This window comes from Argentina anserina, chromosome 5 (assembly GCF_933775445.1).
Source record: "Argentina anserina chromosome 5, drPotAnse1.1, whole genome shotgun sequence".
Classification (NCBI taxonomy): domain Eukaryota; kingdom Viridiplantae; phylum Streptophyta; class Magnoliopsida; order Rosales; family Rosaceae; genus Argentina; species Argentina anserina.
In genome coordinates this window covers 4,592,496-4,616,777 of record NC_065876.1, presented here as the reverse complement: position 1 = coordinate 4,616,777, position 24,282 = coordinate 4,592,496, and the positions used below count along the sequence as shown (strand labels likewise).

General features: G+C 39.5%; 6 protein-coding genes across 7 annotated transcripts; 4 read left to right on the top strand and 2 right to left on the bottom strand.

Annotated features, from left to right (window-relative positions):
• Window positions 1-1,743: 1,743 nt before the first annotated feature.
• LOC126794941 (11-beta-hydroxysteroid dehydrogenase A-like) lies at window positions 1,744-3,673 on the top strand. Its single transcript, XM_050521738.1, has 6 exons — window positions 1,744-1,932; window positions 2,030-2,222; window positions 2,551-2,636; window positions 2,887-3,018; window positions 3,124-3,288; window positions 3,386-3,673. Exons 1-6 carry the CDS (start codon window positions 1,744-1,746, stop codon window positions 3,671-3,673), a joined length of 1,053 nt encoding a protein of 350 aa, XP_050377695.1.
• Window positions 3,674-5,288: 1,615 nt separating this feature from the next.
• LOC126794234 (11-beta-hydroxysteroid dehydrogenase-like 4A) lies at window positions 5,289-7,573 on the top strand. The gene is made up of 6 exons (XM_050520897.1): window positions 5,289-5,471; window positions 6,196-6,388; window positions 6,539-6,624; window positions 6,897-7,028; window positions 7,143-7,274; window positions 7,364-7,573. The coding sequence occupies exons 1-6, from the start codon at window positions 5,289-5,291 to the stop codon at window positions 7,571-7,573; spliced, it is 936 nt and encodes a 311-aa protein (XP_050376854.1).
• Window positions 7,574-8,535: 962 nt separating this feature from the next.
• LOC126794231 (11-beta-hydroxysteroid dehydrogenase A-like) lies at window positions 8,536-10,100 on the top strand. Its single transcript, XM_050520895.1, has 6 exons — window positions 8,536-8,718; window positions 8,826-9,018; window positions 9,121-9,206; window positions 9,344-9,475; window positions 9,558-9,722; window positions 9,813-10,100. The coding sequence occupies exons 1-6, from the start codon at window positions 8,536-8,538 to the stop codon at window positions 10,098-10,100; spliced, it is 1,047 nt and encodes a 348-aa protein (XP_050376852.1).
• Window positions 10,101-10,145: 45 nt separating this feature from the next.
• Window positions 10,146-13,786, bottom strand: LOC126793371 (recQ-mediated genome instability protein 1). Its single transcript, XM_050519871.1, has 8 exons — window positions 13,162-13,786; window positions 12,907-13,077; window positions 12,618-12,763; window positions 12,163-12,299; window positions 11,113-11,663; window positions 10,923-11,027; window positions 10,713-10,841; window positions 10,146-10,628 (listed from the first exon to the last, which is right to left on the bottom strand). Exons 1-8 carry the CDS (start codon window positions 13,660-13,662, stop codon window positions 10,425-10,427), a joined length of 1,944 nt encoding a protein of 647 aa, XP_050375828.1. The 5' UTR covers window positions 13,663-13,786; the 3' UTR covers window positions 10,146-10,424.
• Window positions 13,787-13,871: 85 nt separating this feature from the next.
• LOC126793372 (SWI/SNF complex subunit SWI3A) lies at window positions 13,872-16,672 on the bottom strand. 2 transcript variants are annotated; one of them, XM_050519873.1, is made up of 7 exons: window positions 16,524-16,672; window positions 15,784-16,319; window positions 15,196-15,681; window positions 14,857-15,026; window positions 14,696-14,745; window positions 14,339-14,502; window positions 13,872-14,202 (listed from the first exon to the last, which is right to left on the bottom strand). In XM_050519873.1, exons 1-7 carry the CDS (start codon window positions 16,609-16,611, stop codon window positions 14,023-14,025), a joined length of 1,674 nt encoding a protein of 557 aa, XP_050375830.1. In that variant the 5' UTR covers window positions 16,612-16,672; the 3' UTR covers window positions 13,872-14,022. The 2 variants fall into 2 exon arrangements, with proteins under 2 accessions (XP_050375830.1, XP_050375829.1); XM_050519872.1 differs by having other exon boundaries at window positions 14,696-14,752; window positions 14,858-15,026.
• A 1,871-nt stretch (window positions 16,673-18,543) lies between these two features.
• On the top strand, window positions 18,544-23,299 carry LOC126793459 (DEK domain-containing chromatin-associated protein 1-like). The gene is made up of 11 exons (XM_050519993.1): window positions 18,544-19,139; window positions 19,229-19,262; window positions 20,342-20,421; window positions 20,523-20,582; window positions 20,839-20,952; window positions 21,033-21,119; window positions 21,218-21,298; window positions 21,873-22,368; window positions 22,486-22,583; window positions 22,668-22,698; window positions 22,798-23,299. Exons 1-11 carry the CDS (start codon window positions 18,720-18,722, stop codon window positions 22,935-22,937), a joined length of 1,641 nt encoding a protein of 546 aa, XP_050375950.1. The 5' UTR covers window positions 18,544-18,719; the 3' UTR covers window positions 22,938-23,299.
• The last annotated feature ends 983 nt before the right edge of the window (window positions 23,300-24,282 follow it).

Here is a 24,282-nt window from a genome sequence, read left to right as displayed (position 1 = left end):
GAATTGAACCGGGTCGGCCTCAACCAGCGACGCCCACGATTGACACTCCCGAAAACGGGACGTGACATCCTCCCCCACCAAACTTGGTGTACGTCCTCGTACACGACATCTCCACTTGCGCCCCGCGTATCCCTTGTACACCTGCGATGCCTAGAGCGATGAAAATGAGTTCCCAAAGATCACCCAACAATGACTTCGCACCGGATCTCTCGTCCAGTCCTCCCCCTGGAGGCAACCCTACCTGCTCGACTCCCCCGCAGAGCCCCCGTATCTTGGGGACACGGCGACACATGTGAGCTATTGGCGACACAACGACAACGATGTTGAGGTGGCTCTGATACCACTTGTCACGGACCTAGCCATTCGGCTGCCACACTTGGTCCATGCGGCGCTACATCCTCATAGAGCCAGTCCTATTCAACGGGGCAATACACTGGTTTCACCCTGCCTTGGGCTCATCAAGGGATCGGCTCCAGACCCCAACCTGTGTGTATGGCGGCTAACTACTTTCTTCGACGTTAAGTCCCCGATTAGCGACAAACTCTCCGAATTGAACCGGGTCGGCCTCAACCAGCGACGCCCACGAATGACACTCCCAAAAACGGGACGTGACATTGAGCTGTGACTCTTGTTAAACTAACAGACTTCGATGGTCGATAAGAGAAAGCAAAGAAGACGTATGTTTCTTTTATCTATTTTGTAAGAACGCCAGCCATGAGAGAATATTTTTCCTTTTTTCGTTGGCGGTGGAAAACAAACTGGAATAACAAAGAAAACATAACAGGAAGCAAAAGCAGAGACAAGCCCTCTACTAGGCTGAAAAGAATTTCAAATAATGACTTCTTAAATAATGTTTCTTCGTGCTTAATTATTACTGTTGTTCGTTTCGGTTTTCGAATGACTAGTCAGCGCTATACCAATTCAAAGAGTGCAAGAAATGCGCCAAGGCAATTATGAACGGAAGCAATTATTATTTTCAGGTATGCAAGTGGTTTAGTATTTAGGATAACAAGTAGAAAGGAAACAGCAAGTTCATAAATCAAACAAGAAGAAAAACGACGTCTCAAAAACATATCTATTAGGTTCATTACTAAATGAAACACAAACAGTGGTGCATGTTTGTGTGGGAGGAACAAACACAGAACAACATAGAACCCTAAACTGAAAGGCAAAAAACCTATTCACATGCAATCAAAATATTATGAAACAAATAAAGAAATAACCTTGACGGCATGACCTTACCTGGAACAGAGTGATCATAATGCAGAATTGAAGAACAAGAAAAAAAGATGTGCCAAGTGATAGCATGATAGGGAAGATCGGAAGAGGGAACCGGTTCGGCGATGTCATTTCTTGACCTAGCTAGCCACAAACCGGGCTTAACTTTTATGGGTATCAGAGAGAAGATCCAAATAATACAATATCGGCCCAATTATTTTGTCACCACCGTAGATCGATGGGCCTAAATTTAGACATATTGCTCGTTGTTCATTTCTATATTTACCGAAGCAACTTGAAAAGGAAAAACGCCAAGGAAAAGAAAGCGGCAAAATCAGGAAAGATAAACATTAATGCCGTCACCCAATGAATGTCTCCACTACGTGTCCCATGGTTACACTGCAACACTGCCACCACCTACTTCCTTCCAGAACCTGCATGCAAATGCTTATAAGACCCCCAGCTCTATCTTCAATACTTCATCTTTACTTTCGCTGTGATTATCATCTTTCGTTGTGTTCAGCCATGATGTTGAGTCTTATCCACACCTTCCTGAACCTCTCAGCTCCCCCATTCACCTTCTTCTCCCTTTTGCTTCTCCTCCCGCCGCTTTATTTCTTGAAGTTGTTCACCTCTCTCTTGAGCACCATCTTCAGCGAAAATGTATCCGGCAAGGTCGTCCTCATCACCGGTGCCTCCTCCGGTATCGGCGAGGTAAAAACATTGACCGGTGTGATTATTAATTAATGGGTTTATTATTAATCCAATCTTGACGTTGAGTTGTTTGTTGGCCTATGATTTGATGATGAAGCACTTGGCTTATGAGTATGCAAGGAGAGGGGCACGGTTGGCCCTAGTTGGCAGGAGAGAAAACGCACTAAGGGAAGTCGTTGATCGAGCAGCTCAGTGTGGTTCTCCTGATGTTATTATGATTGGGGCTGATGTTTCAAAGGCTGAGGACTGCAAGAGACTTGTTGATGAAACTATCAACCACTTCGGAAGGTGTAAGTATATATATATATATATATATATATGCAGCTCTTGAGTTTGTTCTTTTGGCCTTTTATTAATTTCTTTTCAAATTGTCGATCATTCTCTATTCGTAACAGCCCGAATGTATTCCTACCGGCCAGATAGAAACAATCGTGCAGTTGCAGAGTTGGTCTATAGAAAACCGACTGTCACGAAGTTAGAATGGCATTGCAATTTAATAATTAGTCTTTCACTATCGAGATTTAATGTACTTGAGAGGGTAAAATAATGTGTAGGATTAATTTTTTTTTTGGATATCTTTAATAATGGTACGACGGGCGTGATATATGTTTGATGCAGTGGATCATCTGGTGAATAATGCTGGGATCACTGCCTGCTGCATGTTGGAAGATTGCACCGATATCACTAACTTCAGATCTGTAATGGTAATTATCTACTGTAGAATGCCATATTTGTATGCCCAACCGATATTGCTTTCTCAATTTCATGTTTGGCTACTGTATAATCGATGAATGAATAAAACTTATGGTGGTGTCTTGCTAAGTTGTTAGTGTACGAGTCTAAAAAGAGAACGTAGTTATTATTATACGTGTTGTCACCGTTGACAGTCATCAAAATAGTCGAAACCAAATAGCAATCAAGTTTGATCCAAAACCTGGTTTCTGGCAATTGCAGGATACAAATTTCTGGGGATCTGTGTATGTTACTCATTTTGCAGCTCCACACCTCAGAGACTGTAAAGGTAGAATCGTGGCTATATCTTCCGTTAATGCATGGTTGCCTGTGCCAAGGATGGGCATATATAATGTGAGTGATTCGATAGCTAGTACCATAATTAAGGTTCCTCTTGTACGTTGTCCCTTTTTTCTGTTCTGCATGTACATGTTATACAAACGTGATTATGATGACCAGGCAAGTAAAGCAGCTGTGTTGAGCATGTTTGAGACACTCCGGGTTGAGCTTGGGCCAGAAGTTTATATAACAATTGTCACTCCCGGATACATAGAGTCCGAGATGAACAAAGGCAAATACTTATCTACCGAAGGCAGGATGACGGTAGATCAAGAAATGCGGGATGTAAGCTACCTTTCCCTTTCCTTTTTCTGCAATTGGATGAATAAAATAATGTGTTCCTCTTGCTCAAACTTATTTTCCTTACAATTTGGATGATTAGGTTCAAGTAATTATTCCAGTTGAAAGAGTGGAAGACTGCGCAAATGCGATTGTGAACGGTGTTTGTCGTGGTCAAAGGTGCTTGACAGAGCCAGCATGGTATAAAGCCATATATATGTGGAAGGTGTTCTGTCCTGAGCTACTTGAATGGGGTTACAGATTTTTGTACATGGCTAGGCCTGGGGCTCCAGCTAAAGAAGCACCTGGCAAAAAAATCTTGGACTACACTGGCGTGAAGAATGTCTTGTACCCCGAGTCTCTCCACAACCCTGAGATCAAGACGGACTGAAGTAACTGGGTTATGGTTTCTCTAGAAGTGTGTTCTTTTAGTCTGTTTTTTTTTTACCTCCTGTCATATAATAGTAGGTGAGCCCTCTGGGTTCAATCTGTGAATATATGTACCTATCTCCGAGGATAATAAAAGGATTGGTATGTGTTGGTCTTGGTCATTATGCCGTTTTGGTGGGGAGTGTATTCCATATTAAAATGAATGCACAATTATCTCTTGGCATTGCTGTTGGCTAAGAAAATAGGAGATATCATGCGAAATCAAACCAGCTGTCAAATAGAATCACGAATGGAGTTCAAAATTATTTCCGGTTAGATTCTTCTTCCCAACCTTCGGGCAAAACTGATATACTCTCCATGGAAGTGGCAGATTGATGGATGCGGCCTTTTCTGATATCGTCAATACTTCAGTTCCTGCCTGCCTACAAGACATATCATATATTCATATTCTACATTTAGACATTTAGTTAGTGTTTTACATTTCTGCTGCAGGCCTGCAGGGTATGCTTTTCAGGCCAATTACTTCAAAATAAACACGCCCTGTTACGCTCATGCCATCACTCCTCTTGGTGTGTGCATTCTATGCTGTACCACTTTTGCGTAGACCAGCATATACGCGATCGACCCCGTTACCATTGCATTAACCAGTTATGCTACTGTATTAAGTCATTAATAATGGCTAAATCCAGTTCGTAAGTAATAATTTGTCTTTGATGATCAAAGGAAGAAACATATCAATCGACTTACATGCCTAATTAAGCTGTAGACCTCTATAACAGATTTTTTCAATCAAAATGTGGTCCTCTGGTTTCTATGTTTCCTTTCTTCTTATTCTTCATATAAGAAAATGTCTTTCATTTTCTGCAATTCATATAATCTACGGTTTAGAGAGAAACTTGCCTAGCTATATATCTTGTAGCATACCACAGATGGAGCCCATGCACGCGCATAGTGGTCTAATGGATCTATGAGAGTTTGAGTCAAGGTGGTTGACCTCGTGTTTCCTAATCGATATAGGAAAACATACAAACAATACTAGTCTGATAGAAGAGTTGAAGCATGAGCTATCCCAAGTACAGCAAAACCATCTTCAATTGTCAGGATGTTCTTCATAAGCGATATTTGAGTTGCAAGGCTCCATTTTATGCCGAGCTGAAACTCATCTTCTAGATTAACACCTAGTTATATGCAATTCTCTGCCTGTCATATATTAGTGTTAGTTTAACACTTTACATGTTATATATCCCACCCTGCTTTAATTAACTTGGAGTCCATTATGGACATAAAATTATTTCACTGACACTGTTAGTACTCTGTAATGATCTAGTTATTGAGCTAATGACAAGTTCGCATGGACAGCCTAAACCTTACCTCATATTAAGTAAATACAAGTCTCAAAATAATCCATATGGACACCCAATAAGTACCAAAAAGGGGATCGTCCGCTCTACGGAATATGGCGGCACCAACACATAGAAACCCCAAAAGAGAAAGGCCAGCAACTAAATAACAAAGACCGATCGAAGACAATAGTATGAAGTCATAAGCACCGTAGCAAGAATGTGTATACATATATGGCACAAAACACGTCCGAGAGAGAGAGAGAGAGAGAGAATATGAAATTGAATCACAAGGTGCTGAACATAGTCGTGCCTCTGATAACACTCACTGTATTGGTTTTCTTTCTGCCGCCATTTCTGATTTACAAGTTTCTCCGTTTCATATATCGGTTAAAAACCATTGAAAATGTCGCTGGAAAGGTTATCCTCATTACCGGAGCATCTTCAGGAATCGGCGAGGTAATTGACTCCGATCCTATAAATGAACACCTTCAATTGATCTTTGTTACGATCCAAACTCTGTTCAATTGATCTTTGTTTCATGGATAACGTACATATATGTTGAGGCTCAACGAATCTACGATCACAGTCTCATGCTTCTAGCCTGTAATCCAATGATCGACAAACGTTCTCGTTAATTAAATAGCTTTCTTGCGTCATGAAAAATGAATAAATCAAACCAAAATTGTTTTTTGTATCCGGCTTAGTCGGGGTTCTCTACAATACCTTAAGGTATAGCATACCCTCAATTACTACATATTGAACCAAAATTACAATTTTATTGAACTAAATTTACAACATTGAGAACAAAGTTACATGTGTTTTTTATATTTACAAATACAAATTTACCACACTAACTATTTGTTCATAACATTTTAAATGTTATTAGTGAAGTAATTACAACTAATAGAACTAGACTTACCCAAAACATTACCCTATTTACCACAATGACAATAAGTATGTTGTGATATCAATAAATAGAGATATCAGATACATGGAGGTACTTAAAAAAAATTCCGGCTTGATCCGTAAACGTACGCTACATTTTATGATTATATTACACTATATATGAAAAGTTTGTACCCAGCAGCCGGCTTCCATTTAATGCATTGGCTACCTTAATTAAGTGATCGATTAATTAACACGTACTACTGTAACTAATTTGCAAAATGCAACTCTGAAGCATTTGGCTTATGAGTATGGTAAGAGAGGAGCTCGTTTGGCATTGGCGGCCAGAAGAGAGGACCGTCTTAGAGGAGTGGCGGATAAAGCTCGACGGTTAGGGTCTCCTGATGCCATTGTGATCCTAGCTGATGTTTCAAAGGCTGAAGACTGCAACCGACTTGTTAATGACACTGTGAATCACTTTGGTCAATGTAAGTAAACACTCATAACTTTCATAGATACGACTGGATTTTCTGGTACGTGGTGTGTGTGTGTGTGTACTGAGATGATTATCATACGAAAGATGATATTTAACATGTGTTTGGTGCTAATTTGTGGATTATGAATTACTCAATATATAGTGGACCATTTGGTGAACAATGCCGGGGTAACAAAGATTGGATTATTTGAAGACTGTAATGAGTTCTCTCATCTGAAATCGATCATGGTAATATATATTTTGCATGCAGCATATTAATTTACGTACATCCTTGCTGTGCGTACTCTCTGTTAGAAAGTACAGGATAATTTTGAATGTATACAGTTAGATGAGTTGTACATAGAGCAGTTAGTTTTGTAGTCATCTTGTTTACAGTTACAAAAGCCCGTATAAAAGGCATTGTTCTGCCTTACGTTTGTAATTAATTTAATATCAATCAACCTATCAGTTTCCCTTTTTACAATCTGCACTTGAAATTTACTACTTCGATTGATTTGCAGGACACTAATTTCTGGGGGTCGGTGTATTGTACCAAATTTGCAGTTCCATACTTGAGAAAAAGCAAAGGCAAGATTGTCGTGATGTCATCATCTGCAACATGGTTTTCTATACCAAGGTTGAGTTTCTACAATGTAAGAATTAGCTCTCGTAGTATGCCAGTAATTCTTTCAATTATTTCTAGCTAATTGGTTGAATTGATAGGCAAACGTACGAAAAGGTGACTCTTAGCTTGTAAATTAATATAGGCAAGCAAGGCAGCCCAGACGTGCTTCTTTGAGACCCTGAGGGCTGAATTAGGTTCTGATTTGGGGATTACGATTGTGAGTCCTGGAGTGGTCCGATCTGAAATGACAGAAACCCCTGAATTTCAATCTCAAGTAAGTTAATGTAGCTTAGTAGAACACATATGGTTTGTCATATTCCTATGTTTTATGTGTAATATATTTACATTATTGTTCGTTATTAGGTTTGCTCAGAAATGATACCAAGTCAGTCAACACAAGTGTGTGCGACGGCAATCGTGGACAGTGCTTGCCGTGGAGACATGAACTTGACGGACCCGCCGTGGATTCGGGTCGCATTTTGGCTTAGGGTTTTCTGTCCTCAGCTACTCGAGAGCATTACCCATTCGAACTCGATCAAAAGGCCAAGGACTACCTCCAACAAAGAAAATTAGGAGAAACAGTCTTTGATTATCAATGTATAAGAAATAAAACTATATATTCGAACGCCTCATTTGTCAATTAGATCAATCGCGAATAGGGCAGTTCCAGATGTTAAACAGCGACAAGCGTGGCCCGTAGACCAACTGTACCGATATTGTCCCAACTTAGCCACCTCACAGGTGTTGGGTTTTAATCACAAAAGGTCTCAGTACAATTGGTTATTATCCACCCACTTATAAGCTTTATTTTCTTTGTCACTTCTTAGATGTGGGATCGCTCCTCTCCAACACGCCCCCTCACTTGCAACCTAATTTTTAGGTCTGCACGTGACAGATTAACATCTCACATACTGGGATGAAAGAAACAAAGGTCCAGTAACCAACGACATTTAGTGGCCATCCAATCGGAAATCCTCCGATGGCATGACAAAGTGACACCCAACTCGGGCCCACGAAAGATTGGAGGCGCGACTGGAGAGGGACCCGCTTATTACCATGTTAAACAGCGACAAGCGTGGCCCGTGGACCAACTGTACCAATATTGTCCAAACTTAGCCACCTCACAGGTGTTGGGTTTTAATCACAAAAGGCCTCGGTACAATTGGTTATTATCCACCCACTTATAAGCTTTATTTTCTTTGTCACTTCTTAGATGTGGAATCGCTCCTCTCCAACACCAGACATACATATCATGTTTTTGTTCAAGTGATCGATCTCAGTCTGATAGTAGAAATGCATGTATATAGTTATTTTTGACAAAGAATGCATGTATATAGTTCCATACATATATATCAAGTTCTCTTTGAAGCGGTGCTGATTGATGAGCTCACCCCATATTTATATTACGTGTTGCTTCTTCTCCATGCAACGTTGCGAAACTCCTACCCTTATAAATGAATTCATGTGATTAATAAGCAAAACCCATAGCAGACCTGCTGTACCGCTTCATTTCTCTGGCAAATCAAACGAAAGCTATGGATATCTTTAACACATTACTAAACATAGTGGTTCCTCCCATCTGCCTCAGCTTGCTGCTCTTTATTCTGCCACTATATCTGTCTTTCAAGTTTCTCCTCTCAATCATAAAGTCGCTGTTTCCCGAAAACATAGCCGGAAAAGTCATACTCATCACTGGAGCATCCTCCGGCATAGGCGAGGTATATATGAACAGATCACATATGTAAAATCACATATATATATAATTCTCTTTACATGATCAACGTCGGTTTCGTATAATAATTGTGGGTTTTAATTAATCTTGAAGCACCTGGCGTACGAGTACGGTAGAAGAGGTGCTTGTCTAGCTCTTGTTGCCAGAAGAGAACACCGGCTCCAACATGTTGCGAGCAGAGCCATGTCGATTGGTTCCCCAGATGTTATCATCATCCCCGCAGATGTTTCTAAGGTTGAAGATTGTAAGCGCTTTGTTGATGCCACAGTTAATCACTTTGGGCGCTGTAAGTGCATGTATCCTGTATATGACTATCAATATCTCCTTCCTTTTCGGTTATTATTTCTCCGTTTGCACATACTCGTGTTTACCAATTCTCAATTTACAGTGGATCACCTAGTGAATAATGCTGGGATTGCTCCCATCTGCATGTTTGAAGAAACCCCTGATGTCAATAACCTAGCACCAGCAATGGTACTTACTTGACCCACTCGTTTTTAGTTTTTTACGGTTTAAATATTTTGTTAAGCGACTGTAAATCAAGGCATTATGAAGAGGAAAATCGAGATGCTTGTGACTACGATTAATAAGTGATCAACCTTGTTTAACAGGACGTAAACTTTTGGGGTTCAGTATACAGCACATACTTCGCGATTCCTCACCTTAAATGGAGCCAAGGGAGGATTATCGAGATCGCCTCTGCTGCTGGATGGTTGCGCGTACCACGACTAAGCATGTATAGTGTAAGTTCTAGCAAGTAAATTTCATTACCAAGCTCGCTACTAACATCTCTGGTTGATAGATCTAATCCTATATCTGGTTCAGGCTAGCAAAACAGCAGTGATAAGCTTTTATGAAACATTGAGAGTTGAAATTGGGCGTGAAGTAGGAATAACAATTGTGACTCCAGGACTAGTTGAATCAGAGATGACTCGAGGCAAGTTCCTAAACAGGGAAGGCCATTTGGTATTAGATCAAGAAATGAGAGATGTAAGCTTCTTGTGGTTGCTGTTAATTCAATTCCTTACGTACTCGTGTTTCAGCCATTCTTAGCAACTTCTGGTTTTGATTGCTGTTCAGGCTGAAATGAGCTTAATGCCTGTACTGCCAGTCAAAGAAGCAGCCGAAGAAATTGTGACGGGCGCCTGCCAAGGAGTAAATTACTTGACTGTACCAGCCTGGGTCAGGCAGTCATTTTACTGGAAGGTGTTTTCACCTGAGTTACTGGAGTGGTGTAATCGTATCCTACTAATGAGCAGATCAGGAGATGAGAGTGATACACTAAGTAAGAAGATCCTGGACATTTCTGGCTTAAAGGATTTGGTGTATCCAGACACAATTCAATCTTCTCAAATTGTAGAACACTAAGGATGGATGTATTTTGGTTTAGCACATCTTGGTTTTTAAATAATAGATTGTTACTAAGAAGTTTTCCTCCACGAAGATGGAGAATCACTGTAGACATCTGTACTTTACAATCTTAATAAGCTACCTACAGTTTGTTGAGCACACCTACTCAAACTAAGCTAGTATCTACGTCTTCAATTTGTGGTTTGTAATCCACTGAGCTGAGAATGTACCAACCTATCTACAGATGTAAAATGGATGACACAACATTCACCAGTTGGATCCTTTCCTACCATATAAATTAAAGTACAGCATAATGCTGCCTGACCTAAACTAATTCAGTGCTTATGGCGATATATCAATGGGGCAGGAGGACAGACCTTGTGACGCCTGAGCCAGGCGTGATGAGTGACTTTCTGATGCCTGAGTCGGAGGGGAGCCCTTTAGTCTCCTCAAAAGTAGCCATGCCTCTGACGAAGGACAGCCCTGATTCATCTCAAGGGCTACTGGAAAATCAGATCCTCTACTCATCTCTATGAGCATAATCCCCTGATACATTGATGTCCAAGATAATGAAAAGGACTGAATTAACTACAAAAAATATATGACCTGAACTAGCAAAATTGGTATTACCTCGAAATCTGCTAAGAAAACTTGCAACTGCTTCATGTTTGCCTTCATTTTAGACACTATGGCCTTATCTGGGGAAGAAAGGCAGGCCTTGACATCCTCGGGAGAATGACCTATCCTGTTCTGTACAACCTGAGAGTACAAACAGTCGATCAAGCTATCAAACTCCAACTACCATATATTACTATCAATGAAAACCCAACATGAACTTACATCGTGATCAATGAGAATCTCTGAAATCATACCGCCATCATCAATGTATGCCCGGAGATCATATTTCTGCTTATATTGGAAAGACTTGACACCAGTCAATACACACTACAAAAGTGGGTGCTCGATTCAGTATAACAATAATTATAAACCCATTATCTCATAAAGATAAATAACACAGAACTATATGTACCTTAACTTTCCCTCGGACAGATTGAATGTTACTGGTTCCCAACCTGAGAGACAAACTAGATAAGTAAACAAAAGGGGGCTCTCGCTCTCTAAGCAGTAGGAGTGGGTGCTCCATCTCATTCATGACATCAGTATCCTCTGCATTCATGATTGCATCTGACGAAGGGAAAGCTTCAGCCTCATTAACCAGATGGACATCATAATCATCCAAAGTCGACGGACGAGGTCCATGAGTTTCACTACTAATAGATGCAGCATCCATATCAATGTCCTCTTCAATATCCAAAGCATCCTCATAAGGTAGGTTGGGTGGGTCAGCAATGGCAGTATTAGGCATTGTATTTCCACTAGTATAAGGAAAGGTATTTATATTGAGTCTCTGAACACCAAAATCATAAGAAGATGGGTTAGATACAACATTTTCTCCACTATTGGGAATAGAATCCATAGGCATATCTTCCTCAATACGAGGTGATGGACGATAAACAGCAGGTTCTGTACGTCGAGGAACAGTCTCTTGGGTAGTTATTGGCATGCTATTTCTACCAGCACCTGCAATTCAGGAAATGACGCTAAATAATCAATGTAAGGAAAATAAGAGAATATACGTCTCATTTCTCAACATAGGTCTTGTCAGCAGTACTGACTTTCAACTAATAGGCAGTTACATATGCAAAATGGAGATTTTCTCGTATATACAGTCTTCCAAAAAATATTCTGGTGACCATAATTACTAGTTACACAGTTTATAGATATCAATGAGAAATTCTGACAAGAAATGGGTTGTTTTTCTCCAAAAAGCCCTCTACGTTTGCACTAGATGGCACAGGAAGATAGCAGCATATATACCTCGGTTAGACGCCTGAAGGGGAGGAAAATGGAGATTTTCTCATATATACAGTTTTCCGAAAAATATTATGGTGACCGCAATTACTAGTTACACAGTTTATAGAGATATCAATGAGAAATTCTGACAAGAAATGGGTTGTTTTTCTCCAAAAATCCCTCTACGTTTGCACTAGATGGCACAGGAAGATAGCAGTATATATACCTCGGTTAGACGCCTGAAGGGGAGTCGGGGCTTCCAATGTGGAAGGATTAGCCTGTCCAGCAACATGAACACCATCAGGAGGCCAGGCGGCAAGGGCTGCCCTATTAGCTAGAGGCGGAACTGATCCATTCCTAGTTCTGCAGGATATATCACATTCTATCAAACTTAGATGCCGAGCTTATAGAGTGGCAAGATCGATTACAAATGAAAATGGCAACACCAGGATATAACAAATGCTTTAGGCAGAAAAGTTTTAAACTCACAACAGTACTGATATACAATATTTTAGCTGTGTCAACAATATTCATTTCCAAACAGTACATCTGCTATATCCACCAACACAAATATAGATACTCACAGGCAGATTGGCTACTACGAAAAGTTAAACTTTCTATCAGTATCCTCTAAATCTTTAATACCATTAATGTATAGTATATGCTACCCTTTGCAATTACCTGTTTCCCCTTGGTGGCTTATTCACCTCCTCCACAAGCCTTTTTTGTGCCGCATCCAGCTCATCAACAAATCCTCCTAGCACTTCAAGCGATTGAGGGACCAGCATAAGAAGTCCACGGCGTATATGTACATTGCACACAACAACCTAGAGGTTTTTTTTAACAGGACATATCTGTCTTTGAGTCAGACAACTGAATAACAGCCTTAGATCCAAATAAAAACCGTCTAAACAGTACAAATCACACACACTAATCCCAAAAAAAAAAAACAAACAAGAGTAGAAGAAACCTTGAATCCAGCAGGAGCCAAAGCCTCAAGGGCCTGAATGGGCCTGTATTCCATGCCGAAAACACGTTGGACACCGTCAGTCATGGACAGCTTGAGGCACCTTTTGTGCCCTGCGGAAGCTTTCTGATACCTGATCTTCAATGGATTGCTCATGTTGACAATCTCATCAACCTGCAACAATAAATAAATAACTAAATAAATAAGTGATGATTCATTTCAATTTAATTTGCAGAAGAAGCAGTAAGCTGCTTTTACCTGCAACACATAAGGTCCTGGAAGATCAGCCTGATGAAGAGAGGCCACGTTCTGAGGGAGCACGCCGCCGCCGGAGAGATTCATATCGGAGACCAAGAACTGCTCGAAGCAAAGCTTGGCCTTCGCCACCGAGTCGAGGTTTCGAAACCCCGGCACGGACTGCTGTAGCCCCAAAACGCAGCCATCCAACCACTCCTGCTTCAGCCGTAAGCCAAGTCCCTGGAGAAACTCGCCAATCGGACATCCGCCGGAGCTCGGTGGAGGCGGCGGTACATTATGGGATTCCGGAAACTCTGGAGACGGTGGCGAGAGGTTGTCAGCGACGTCGATGAACTCCTCGTCGTCGGAGGAGGAGGAGATTGGGAGCGGTCCGGATGGGTAGGGGCTGGGACGGGCTTGGGTAACGGGTGGTTGAGGTGCGGTGGACGGTTGCGGCTGTTGCGGTGGCGCTTCGTCTTCTTCGTCGGAAGAGTAACTGAGCTGGAGTCGTCTTCTGATCATTTTTGGTTTTGCTCAATTTAGGGATTTGGAGGGGTTTTAGAGGACGATGAAAATCAAGTTTTGGTAAATGGGCTTCTTTGACCCGGCCCGATTGAGATCGATCCGGACCAATCAACCAGAAGTTTTCTGAACGCTTGATTCACTATTTGACTTGAACAAAAAAAAAATCAGAACATGTATCTATCCTTGAAATACCATTTGATCAACTGAACAATAAGGATCTAATACTTGTACAACAATTTCTATTAGATCGGCGGCAATGAGAATTCCGGGGAGTGTACAGAAGCTCTTCGTAAGATGCCTACTCATATTGCTACTCTACTCTTGTTTCTTCAGCTCTACTCTACACGTAGACATGTTTCAGGGTTTTAGAGAAGGATGATCCCTCCATCTAGGTACACCGGAGTTGAGCGTCTTCTGTATGATATCAATTCGCTCTCCTAGCAGAGACTTTTCTTCTTCTTCGATTTCAACATATTCCTTCTCCATAAGCAGCTCCAGTTCTTCAACATTCTTCAGTTTGCAGTGCAGCTTCTTCATCTACAGAATGCCAAAGAAAACAGCAGACACTTGAGCACAAAGGTGGATGGAATTGTAACAGAGAAATGAGATGGCTAGCAACCACTTGAGCACAAAGAGCATCACCAGGACATCCAAAGAAAAAAAAAACATCTACCTGTGTCCCTATTATGGTTGCCAAAAGATGTTCAATCTCTCTATCCTCCTGATCAGCTAGTAGTTTTGCACGAGCAGCAGCCGCTCCAAGACCTGTTGCGATGGCAGCTCTAATTTGCAAAGTTGGAGGTATATCGTCTTTTTTCTTAAATGCATCCTGGCTTGCTGTCACACAAAAATTCAAATATCGAGGATTAGGAGAACTGTGTTTAGTACAATAACAGCATTATGTTAGCTGTGAATAGCCATGTATCATAATACTAGTAGAGAAACCAACAACCACAACTATCACTCAATCTAATTCAACTAATCCATATATACAGAAATAATATCGTATAGTTGGCTTTGCTACATATACCTGATTCAGTTGGCCTTTCTATCATCTCTGCATCTTCAAGTTGAAGAACCCTAGAACCGGAAAGCAACATTAAAAGATAAGGATTTTTACTCAACATGATAGAATAACTCGCAGATTGAAACGGGAGTATCAGTTGGAAAAGCATTAAATTAGATAGATACCTCTCTGTCTCACAATTTATAGCGGGAGATTGCAAGCCATTAGTAACACAATTGTCTTCAGCATTAAATATCTCTTTTGAACATGTGGTTTCCTCACATAGTGCAGTAACAGCAGCCTCAGCTGCAGCAGCTGTTATATATGGACCAACCAAGGTTGATAAGGCAGATACCTAAAGAATAAAACATTGACAATTCGCCATGAGTCATTGAGATGACTGATAAAGATGTACATGACTATTGGGACATATAACGAGTTATAAAGACAGGTATGAAAATATTTAAATATACAGGTTGCCAGCAAGTTCACAATGTTGCATATAGAATCAGGATCGGACGTACCTGTGTGATCAAAGGGCTACTAGCATCCGAAAGGGAAGCAGTGCATTGTCTTTTCAAAGGGGGACCTTGGTTTGCAGTATTCCCATTCTGCTCACTGTCATTTGTCTGCTCATTGCTCTGACTCTTGGCCTTGATAGTCTCTTGACACTCGGATGAAGATAACTGACCATGTTTTGAGCCATCTGAATTGCCAGTATGCTTACCTTTTCTGTGACCAGAACCCAACACAACCTCCCCAAAAGGCAGATCAATAAGCTTAGCAATACACTCAACTTGGGTCTTGGTCTGAACATGTTGAGCAACACGATCCCAATCATCTCCATGCTTCACAACTGATTCTAAAAGACGTAATGTTTCTGCTTCAGTCCACTCACCTCCAGTATTACCACTCTTTTCAACTGGCTTATTATACTTGAAATCTTCTTTCAATTTGTTCTCCCCATAGCTTCCATTTTCAAAACACTTTGTGCAGAGTAGAAAATCACCCTGACAATACAAGAATCATAGCATGTACATAAATTAATAAGCTTCAGGACATAAACTATGAAAAATTTCATTCTAGACGAAATAAAGAAGCCATGAAAATACCTTGCTATACGTGTAGTGTCCAGAATCAGAGCGTCCCTCACAATTACCACAAACCAACTTCTCAGTCTTCACATCACCGAATACATTCAAGTGTGAAGCCAATGGAGGCAATGCAATCTTACTCGCAGTTCCATCCCCCCTCTCCATCACCACAGGTGTGGCTGAAACAGGCTTAGAATCACTTGGATTTGCACCCACTCGGACCGCATTTGGGACTGCTTCCTCAACCTTAACCGTAGTCCTGGCCTCACCCAAGGTACCAAAACCATCACTGCGCCCCGAAGTTGCGCCAAAATTAATCAGCCCCCATTTCTCCAAGAAACTAAAGACTTTGTGCAGCAAAGTAACATCACCCACAAGCGACTTTCGAATCTCGGTGAACGTGAGTTTCCTAGCAGGGTCTTCTCTATACTTGTTAATAATAAAGTCCCTATATTCCTTGTACACCTTTGGTGTTCTTGATATAGACCTCCCATCGAAAAACTCCTTCAATGCGATTCTCTCAGTTTCATGAATCTCATCCCACAAAAACCAACCTGACCAAACCAAAAAGCTCCAAAATTCAAAACTAGGATTCTAATATGCATTTAATTTCAATATTATTGATTCCCCATATTAGGGTTAGCTAATTAGGAGTGTTTAAGATTTGAGGGGTCAGTTTGAGCTTGTGGAGCAAATAGGGGTTTGGAATTAGAGGGATAATGTTAGGGGTTTGAAGAGAGGAGAGAGGGAGGACTTACTAGAGTGGCTTGGGATGGTGTAGAGGTCGAGCTCTGGTTCGTCGGGTCGGAGCTGCTTTGAACCCGGGTCGTGCGGTGCAATTTCCATATCGCATCAGTCGAGTCACACTGCTCTAGAGCTAATGACTCGAATTCGGCAGAGGTGTTTGATTGAGCCACAGACCAATCAGATTTTGACGTGGTTGTCTGTGGTCAGTGTGGTGTGTGGGTTATTGTTTAGCAGGAACAACATGCAAGTATCACGTGACAACACTCAAACATATTGAAATTTTTTCAAGGTAAATTCACTAAATTGAATTCAATAAATCAACCGATGTTCGTAGTTAAAATCAACACTTGATACATATACAACTTGCATGTTACTTGATTTATGGTTACTTAGATAATTTGGTACTTGATGCATGAAAACTGATAATTTGATATATTTGAAGTTTTCATTTGTATTTTCTTTTAGTATGTATGTCAGTTTTGATCATATTTTTAATGTTATTTTCGTAATTTTAATCCTAAATTCCTTAAATCTACATATAAATTCATTTTTTCCTATTATCGCATTTTATATATCTCCACTATTTAGCATCTATTATGTATATATCTAAGGGCTATATCTAAATATAAGTCTTCTTAATATAGTTTTCACATCCAATAAATTATTTTTAAGTATAAGTGATTTGAAACTAAATTTAAAATATAACTAGATTGGGATTGCATATACTCCATATAGGATGGTTATTTCCTTTGCAAAAAAAAGGGAAAATTATTCAATTGCTCTCATCTATAATTAATATTTATATGGACAAGCAGAGATAAACAATTAGACTGAAAATTAGGTTATGTTAGAGATCCTATATATCTCCTCCAATAAAACCACAAAGAATTCAGTAATCAAATATATCTATCGATACAAATATTTTAACTTTGATATATCCGATATATATGAGATTTTTGAAAAAAAATGAGATATCGGAGATATATAGGGAAATTTAGAAAATAAATTTTCAACTTTTCAAAAAAAAAATTTATTTTTATTGAATTTTTAAATAAACTGATAAATAGATGTTAACTTCATCAACTACGTAACCTCACACACCATCATAGATGAGGATTAATCTTCACATATGAGTATTAAACTACAATGTATGTTTTTAATGGTATCAAATGAGTTTTTATTCTCCTGGAACACAAGTATATTTTAAACTTTGAAATGATTAGCTCGCATAAAACCAGCTTCATACAACTATAATAAATCTATCTTCTAAGGTTGGTTTAAGCTCCAATCTTTTAGGGAGGAGCTCAAAGTTCATTTACATGTTACCGCCACTTAATCCGACGGTAGGCCCTCCCACCGCAACCATCATATTAGATCTCTCCAGTTTCAAGCCCAATGCCCCAACCCTACCAGAAAATATTTGATTGTTGACTACATGTATTAGAAAATACCTCAAAATCTCGAGTCGATCTGACCCCGCGAACGTTGATTTCAATAAAAGCCCAAACGCAACCCAAAGGAGAAGGCGATCATAGCACAGATGATTTTATCTCATTGGAGGACAAGATTGAGTCATTCTTATGCGACCATAACCATTGCAAGCTAAACAAAGCCCATGAAAGTGATAAAACTTGTAAAATTCATGAGATTAATAACACAAGATAACTAGATATGTGATTCAATTCCTTCTTTGAACTCGAAAACTACTTCAAACTGAGACGCATGCGTCGATGGCACAACTCATATGAAGAAAACAACAAAGGAATGAAAAATACAAAGAATTATGTAGACACGTGGCGCCATCAGAGAGCTGGTGCAGGAGATTGGTGGCTTCTATGCCGTCGGAAATGTTTAGGTGGTTTTGCCGTGAGATTAGTTGCAACGCGGGGTGGCCAGTGGGTAGTAATAGTAGAGTAAAAAGACAGGGGAGACAGAGAAGCGCGCTCTCAAAATTTCATAGCCAAAATTTTGAAACCCCACCAAACCCTCCCTCCTTTTTATATTCACAGCCCGCCCGAATCAAAACCCTCAATTTCGATTTCCCCCCCCCCCCCAAATCTCAATTTTCTTAAATTCCTTTTTCTTCTCTCAGATCACCCATTTCTCTCCGCCCTCTGTGATTTCCAGGGTTTAGATTCCCCCCACAAATCTAGGGTTTCCGTAATTCTCTGCCAAAGTCTCGATCTTGACTCGATTGGTTCGTACCCATGGCGTCCGAAGCCCTAGAGGAGAAGAAGCCGGAGGAAGAAGCTCCTGTGGAGGACAAGCACGAGATTGAAGCTAGAGAGGAGGCCGGTGAAGAAGAAGAGAGGGAGGAGCTGCCGGAAGTTTCCGAGAAGGCGACGGAAAACGAAGGAGAGGTAGCTGAAGAAGGTGAGGAAAGTCAGGAAACTCCGAAGAAAGGTAAGAGGGGTCGGAAAGCTAGCTCAGAGAGCCAGACTGAGTCGAAGAAGCGAGGTGGAGACTCAGCTGAGAAGAAGAAGCTGAAGAAGGAAGGTGAAGTGGAGAAGAAGGAGCCGGTCACTCCGGTCAGTGAGAGGCCGACCAGGGAGAGGAAAGTTGTTGAGCGCTACTCGGCTCCCGAGACTGGGAGGTCTTCGGCGACAAAACCATTGAGCATTGAAAAGGTAATGCGGTGAAAATTGAGTGTTTTTTTTTTCTAACTCATGGTGATTTACATTGCCGTTGGTTTGGTTTGGTTTGATTTGATTTTCAGGGTCCTGGGACTCAGCTCAAGGATATACCGAATGGTATGTTTTCTGAAGCTTAGTCATTATTAGTTGTGCTATCGGTAGTGTGATTGCTCCCAATTTTTAATATGCTGTGGTAATGGATCTGACTACTCAATGCTGTTTGTTGTCTGTCAATCTTTATGTTTCCTGTGCTGAGTTGGGTTGTTACTGTTACTAGATCAGAGGTTCTATTAGCGGATGTGAAATTGATATTCAGTCTTGTGTTCATACCCAGTAAACGTGAAAATAAGATGACGGTCCTGTTTTTTGTTGTTATGTCGCCTTGAATTTTCCCTTCCTTTGAAGAAATAGGAGACTTCTTTACAGTGAAATACATGTTTTGGTACAAGTATGAAACCACTGTTGAAAAGAGTTCCTTTCAACCAGTTTTTTAACTGTGATATTCTTTGTTGGGTATTTCACTGGATTATATTTGTCAAGCTCACTGGGTATGAAAAAAAACATTAAATTTTTATCATTTTATTTGTTTGGAATGATGAAGGATTTATTAAGCTGGTACTGGTGTAATCTGAGAAAAAGCTTGGTGTTTGTTTTGCAAATAAATGTTTTTTTTTTTTTGGCTTCCATTGGCAGAGTGTAGTGGCTTGAGTTAAACATCCTTTAAGTTGGAAGACTATCAATAACTTGTCAATGATTTGAGTCTGCACTGGGTTTTTCTTGAGTCAGTCTAATTACAAACATCCCTATTGGAACCAGGCACGGGAGTTTATAATCATAATATGGATAGTTGATAATTTATGTGATTTTAGCATTTTAATAGTAGTTCTGTTGTATTAAGGGTTATATGTTAAATGTTTATCTGCCTAGTTCATAGAACACCAAGATTGAACAACCTCAATGAGCTGAATAAGTGTGTGCTTGCATCGAAACTTCAGTTGCAGATAATCTCATTACTTTAAGTTGGCTGGATTTTAAATGGTGATTTCTGTTACTTCATTTCATACAAATTTCCATATGTGCAAGTATGGTGACCTTTTGAGAGATGGATGTTTATAGCTCTCTTTATATGATGATTTGATTACCAAGTTCATAACATCATCTTTGTGTATATTTTATTACATTCTGAACTGTTTCAGTGGCGTTCAAGTTATCGAAGAGAAAACCTGATGACAACCTGCAATTACTGCACACAATTCTTTTTGGGAAGAAAGCAAAGGTGAGTTTAAGTTTTGGTATAATGATTGAAGGGTATTTGCTTTGCATATCAATGTTTTATCTGGTTGTCTTTCTGTTTTAATTGTTGATGTTCTTGTGCAGTCTCACGCTTTGAAGAGAAATATCGTCCAGTTTTCAGGTTATGTGTGGGCTGAGAATGAGGTAATATATGTTTCATTCTCGGTTACCCCCCCCCCCCCCCCCCCCTCTCTCTCTCTCTCTCTCTCTCTCTCTCTCTCAATATCTCTCTCTGGGTGCGTTTGCATGGTCACATTCTTTAATTATGGTTACAATACTATTTTACCGCTACCCTTCCTTTAGTCACTTTTGCTATTTCATACATTGCCACTGTGTATTCCCGGTTACAGATATGTAACATAAAGAACAGTATGTTCATCCTTAACTTTTCTGTTTGCAGCAAGAAAAACAGAGGACAAGGGTAAAGGAGAAACTTGATAAGTGTGTTAAAGAAAAGTTGATGGATTTTTGTGATGTGCTTAATATTCAAATCAATAAAGCTGGCACAAAGAAGGTAAGTATTCAAAGGAATAATTAATTTATTTTAGTTCAAATCACTTCTGGACCTCTTGTCTTACAAGTCTCACTTTACAGGAGGAACTTTCTGTTAAGTTATTGGAGTTCTTGGAATCCCCACATGCTACAACCGATGTTCTGCTTGCTGAAAAGGAAAAGGAGCAGGTTTGTTCCTTTCTTATTCTTTGTATACTTATTCGCCACAGGTTAAAAATTCCTGATGGGTGACTTTTTAAAATTCATATTTCTTATCTGAATATCAGAAAGGGCAAAAGCGTAAGAAGAAGGTTACACCAAGTAAGACTGCAGGTTCTGGAGATGGATCACCGGAAACACCAGCCAAGGTTTGTAATTGTTAATAAACATTTACATTAATAAAGTTAATTCGAGGTATGAAGTAGGAAATGATAATTCCTTATTTAGAATTTATTCTCTGATTTTCTGTGACTTGTTTAGTTCTTTTCTCTTGTTCACATAACTTGCTGCTTCAAATGCATAATTATGAGGCCTTTGCATGTGTTCATGCCTTGTATTTTTGTTTTTCAATTTAGCTAAACCATATTATTTGCCTTTTATTTAAGATTAAATGTATCTTACAGTCCCTTGTTGTATTCTTCACCTTCACTTTAGTTTTTCTGGTACCTGCTTTCATGAATGTACCAGAGTTTTGTAGAGAAAAAAGTTAAACTTCTAAATATTGTCTTGAGCTGTAATATGAATGTTCTTAAATGATTGAATTTACATGTTGATTCTTCTCCAAATTATTGAATTTCCTCATTATGGCATTTGCAGTGTATTCCTGGGCGATGTAGTTATCAATTGATCATATAAGCAATCTGTAATTCCGTATGAGAATAATTCATATGTTCGTTCTTGTGACTAATATTTGTAGTTTCACGCCTGCCCTTATTTCCTCAGAAACAGAAGGACACTTCCAGTGCTCAAAAGAATGAAGAGACAACCAAAGATGAAGAAGACGTACTTGATGATAAAGTTGAACCTTCAGATTCAAAAGATGATCTTGAGGGAGATGATGATGAAAAGATGAATGAAGAAAATGATCACGGGGATAAATCTGATGAAGACGAAGATGATTTAAAGGGTCAGGTAGCAAGTCCAAAACGTTCATCAAAAGATGTGAAAGAGAGTTCAAGGGCTAAAACCGGGGGGAAGTCAACACCAGCTAAGAAGAAAACCACCCCAAAATCTGTGAAAACTACTACAGATTCTGAAAAGAAACCTCGTTCTTCAAAAAGAGGTGCAACTGATGTTGATGGAGCTTCTGGTTCTAAAGCAAAGGGATCTGTGAAAAAACAGAAGAACGAAAAGGAAAGCCCAAAAGATAGCAAGACAAAATCCACTAGCAAGAAACAGTCAAGCAAGTCGCCAGCGAAGGTTCCAGCAAAGGACCAAGGTGATTTGCTTTGTGCTTGTTCAGTTCAGTTTATAATTTTGCTCTTTATAAAATTTGAGTTTTTGCTGAACTTTTAAGCCCTCTTTTTAATTATCGCAAATTGTTGCATGAACCTAGTGAAAGGAAAAACTAGCAAGAAAGCAAAGGCAGAGCCCACAAAAGAAGATGTACATGCTGTAATTGTTGACATTCTGAAGGAAGTGGACTTCAATACTGTAAGCAATTATGTTCACACTACATTTGAATGGCTGATGTTTTCTCAATACTAAGATTTAATCTTCTGAATTTACCTGCTGCAGGCAACTTTATCTGATATTCTCAAACAACTTGGTAGGGCTTTTATCTGTTTACCCGCCACATGTTTTTTGCTTATTTCTTTTAAGGGTTTAACTTGGTTGAGCTTGTAATTCTATTGTCTTGATCTGTTAGGTACCCACTTTGGTATTGATTTAATGCATAGAAAGGCAGAGGTGAAGGATATAATTACTGACGTGATAAATAACATGACTGATGAGGATGAAGACGAAGCAGCTGGTGATGATTCTGAGAAAGAGGACCATGATGCTTAGTTGGCAGTTGATAGTGGATCAGTGCTCATACATGACCCAGCAGAATATTAACATGTGGTGCATTGAGGTAATTCATAGCTTAAGAATGGATAAAATGACTTTGGATCCTGGGTTCCAGGTGTCTGTACCATATTTATTAACATATTAGTAGCGTTAAACTGACCTCAGATTCATATGATAGTTTTGTGAATTTGATTTTCAAGTTTAAACCCCCTTCTGTAAGAGTTGTTTAGATGTAATTGTCAGCTTGCTTTCCATTAGAATTGAGTTGTAAGTGGGTTTAATATCGTCTATTTTTCTTCCCTGTGAACAATTTTCTATATTCATTATGTTATTATGAATATTTGTCTAGTCACAATAGAGCCTTTAGACCAGTGCAATGAGTGCATGGTATTGCTGAATGAATCAAACGTATGATCAATTCTTATCATGCCTATTTCAGTTGAGTTATTAATTTTTTTTTTCAAACAATTAAGCTCCGGCAGTAATATTTTATTCATATGTGAATAGTACTAGTCCGATCCATATCAACTAGTTGATGCTCCAGTTGAGAATTTGAATCCCAGTCTTTGCTGAGCGTAATGCACATCGAGGCCCAACTTTGCCCTTGGCAGTTTGGCTTGAGCAACCAACTGTTACATTGTTCCATATTTCATATTTGTAGCGCTATTTGGTTTTTTATAACATTATTTGTTGAACTGTTGTGTTAGTTCCATGATTCCATCCGTTGGAGATGGCATTATCATACCCTCATGGTTCCACATGTTTGATGGTACCATTTCCTGGCGAGTCGGTTCACCGACATGCACCAATCAAACTAGGATCAATGCTACCATTCTTCAAAATGAAAGTTTACATTGTTTTCTTTTTCCCTTAAGATTACACGTTCTTATGTATGATTTAAAAGTTAAGGAAAATAGGTGGAGTATATCTATAACAAAGACTTTTCATACATTTTGTTAACCCTCTGCTCTACTTCAAGTTGATTGAAAAGTTTTAGCAAACCAGGTGGTACAGTTTGTATATAAAACTCGTTTAGGAAATATATCACTGATTGTAGATCATGAAAGGCTATCACATATCTATTAAAGTGATTATTAATGGTCTTACACTTGTTGAAAAACATAACTATTATCAGTTTCACCTTTGAGAGAACATTAAACGGAACACGGAACTGAGATGAGTATGATTTATTGCAATGACCAAGATCTAATTGTTAGGTGCTCCCGTTTCACCATATTGGACGAGGTATCAAATTCAATTTTCCAGATAATGAGATGAAAGGGACCTAATTAACCCTAATGCAAATAGGGTTATCGATTATGATAAGATTGTGATGAATGAT

Coding starts and splice junctions, on each gene's coding strand:
- LOC126794941 (XM_050521738.1), top strand. CDS start 1,744: ATGATGTTGAGTCTTATCCACACCTTCCTGAACCTCTCAGCTCCCCCA. Junction 2,637..2,886: donor CTAACTTCAGATCTGTAATG/GTAATTATCTAC, acceptor TGGCAATTGCAG/GATACAAATTTCTGGGGATC. Junction 3,289..3,385: donor TAGATCAAGAAATGCGGGAT/GTAAGCTACCTT, acceptor TTGGATGATTAG/GTTCAAGTAATTATTCCAGT.
- LOC126794234 (XM_050520897.1), top strand. CDS start 5,289: ATGAAATTGAATCACAAGGTGCTGAACATAGTCGTGCCTCTGATAACA. Junction 5,472..6,195: donor CATCTTCAGGAATCGGCGAG/GTAATTGACTCC, acceptor GCAACTCTGAAG/CATTTGGCTTATGAGTATGG. Junction 7,275..7,363: donor CCCCTGAATTTCAATCTCAA/GTAAGTTAATGT, acceptor GTTCGTTATTAG/GTTTGCTCAGAAATGATACC.
- LOC126794231 (XM_050520895.1), top strand. CDS start 8,536: ATGGATATCTTTAACACATTACTAAACATAGTGGTTCCTCCCATCTGC. Junction 8,719..8,825: donor CATCCTCCGGCATAGGCGAG/GTATATATGAAC, acceptor TTAATCTTGAAG/CACCTGGCGTACGAGTACGG. Junction 9,207..9,343: donor ATAACCTAGCACCAGCAATG/GTACTTACTTGA, acceptor CTTGTTTAACAG/GACGTAAACTTTTGGGGTTC.
- LOC126793371 (XM_050519871.1), bottom strand. CDS start 13,662: ATGATCAGAAGACGACTCCAGCTCAGTTACTCTTCCGACGAAGAAGAC. Junction 10,842..10,922: donor AGATTCTCATTGATCACGAT/GTAAGTTCATGT, acceptor TTGTACTCTCAG/GTTGTACAGAACAGGATAGG. Junction 10,629..10,712: donor TTTTCTTAGCAGATTTCGAG/GTAATACCAATT, acceptor TCAATGTATCAG/GGGATTATGCTCATAGAGAT.
- LOC126793372 (XM_050519872.1), bottom strand. CDS start 16,611: ATGGAAATTGCACCGCACGACCCGGGTTCAAAGCAGCTCCGACCCGAC. Junction 15,027..15,195: donor GTAGCCCTTTGATCACACAG/GTACGTCCGATC, acceptor TTTATTCTTTAG/GTATCTGCCTTATCAACCTT. Junction 14,203..14,338: donor CAACCATAATAGGGACACAG/GTAGATGTTTTT, acceptor GGCATTCTGTAG/ATGAAGAAGCTGCACTGCAA.
- LOC126793459 (XM_050519993.1), top strand. CDS start 18,720: ATGGCGTCCGAAGCCCTAGAGGAGAAGAAGCCGGAGGAAGAAGCTCCT. Junction 20,953..21,032: donor ATAAAGCTGGCACAAAGAAG/GTAAGTATTCAA, acceptor CTCACTTTACAG/GAGGAACTTTCTGTTAAGTT. Junction 22,369..22,485: donor GGTTCCAGCAAAGGACCAAG/GTGATTTGCTTT, acceptor GCATGAACCTAG/TGAAAGGAAAAACTAGCAAG.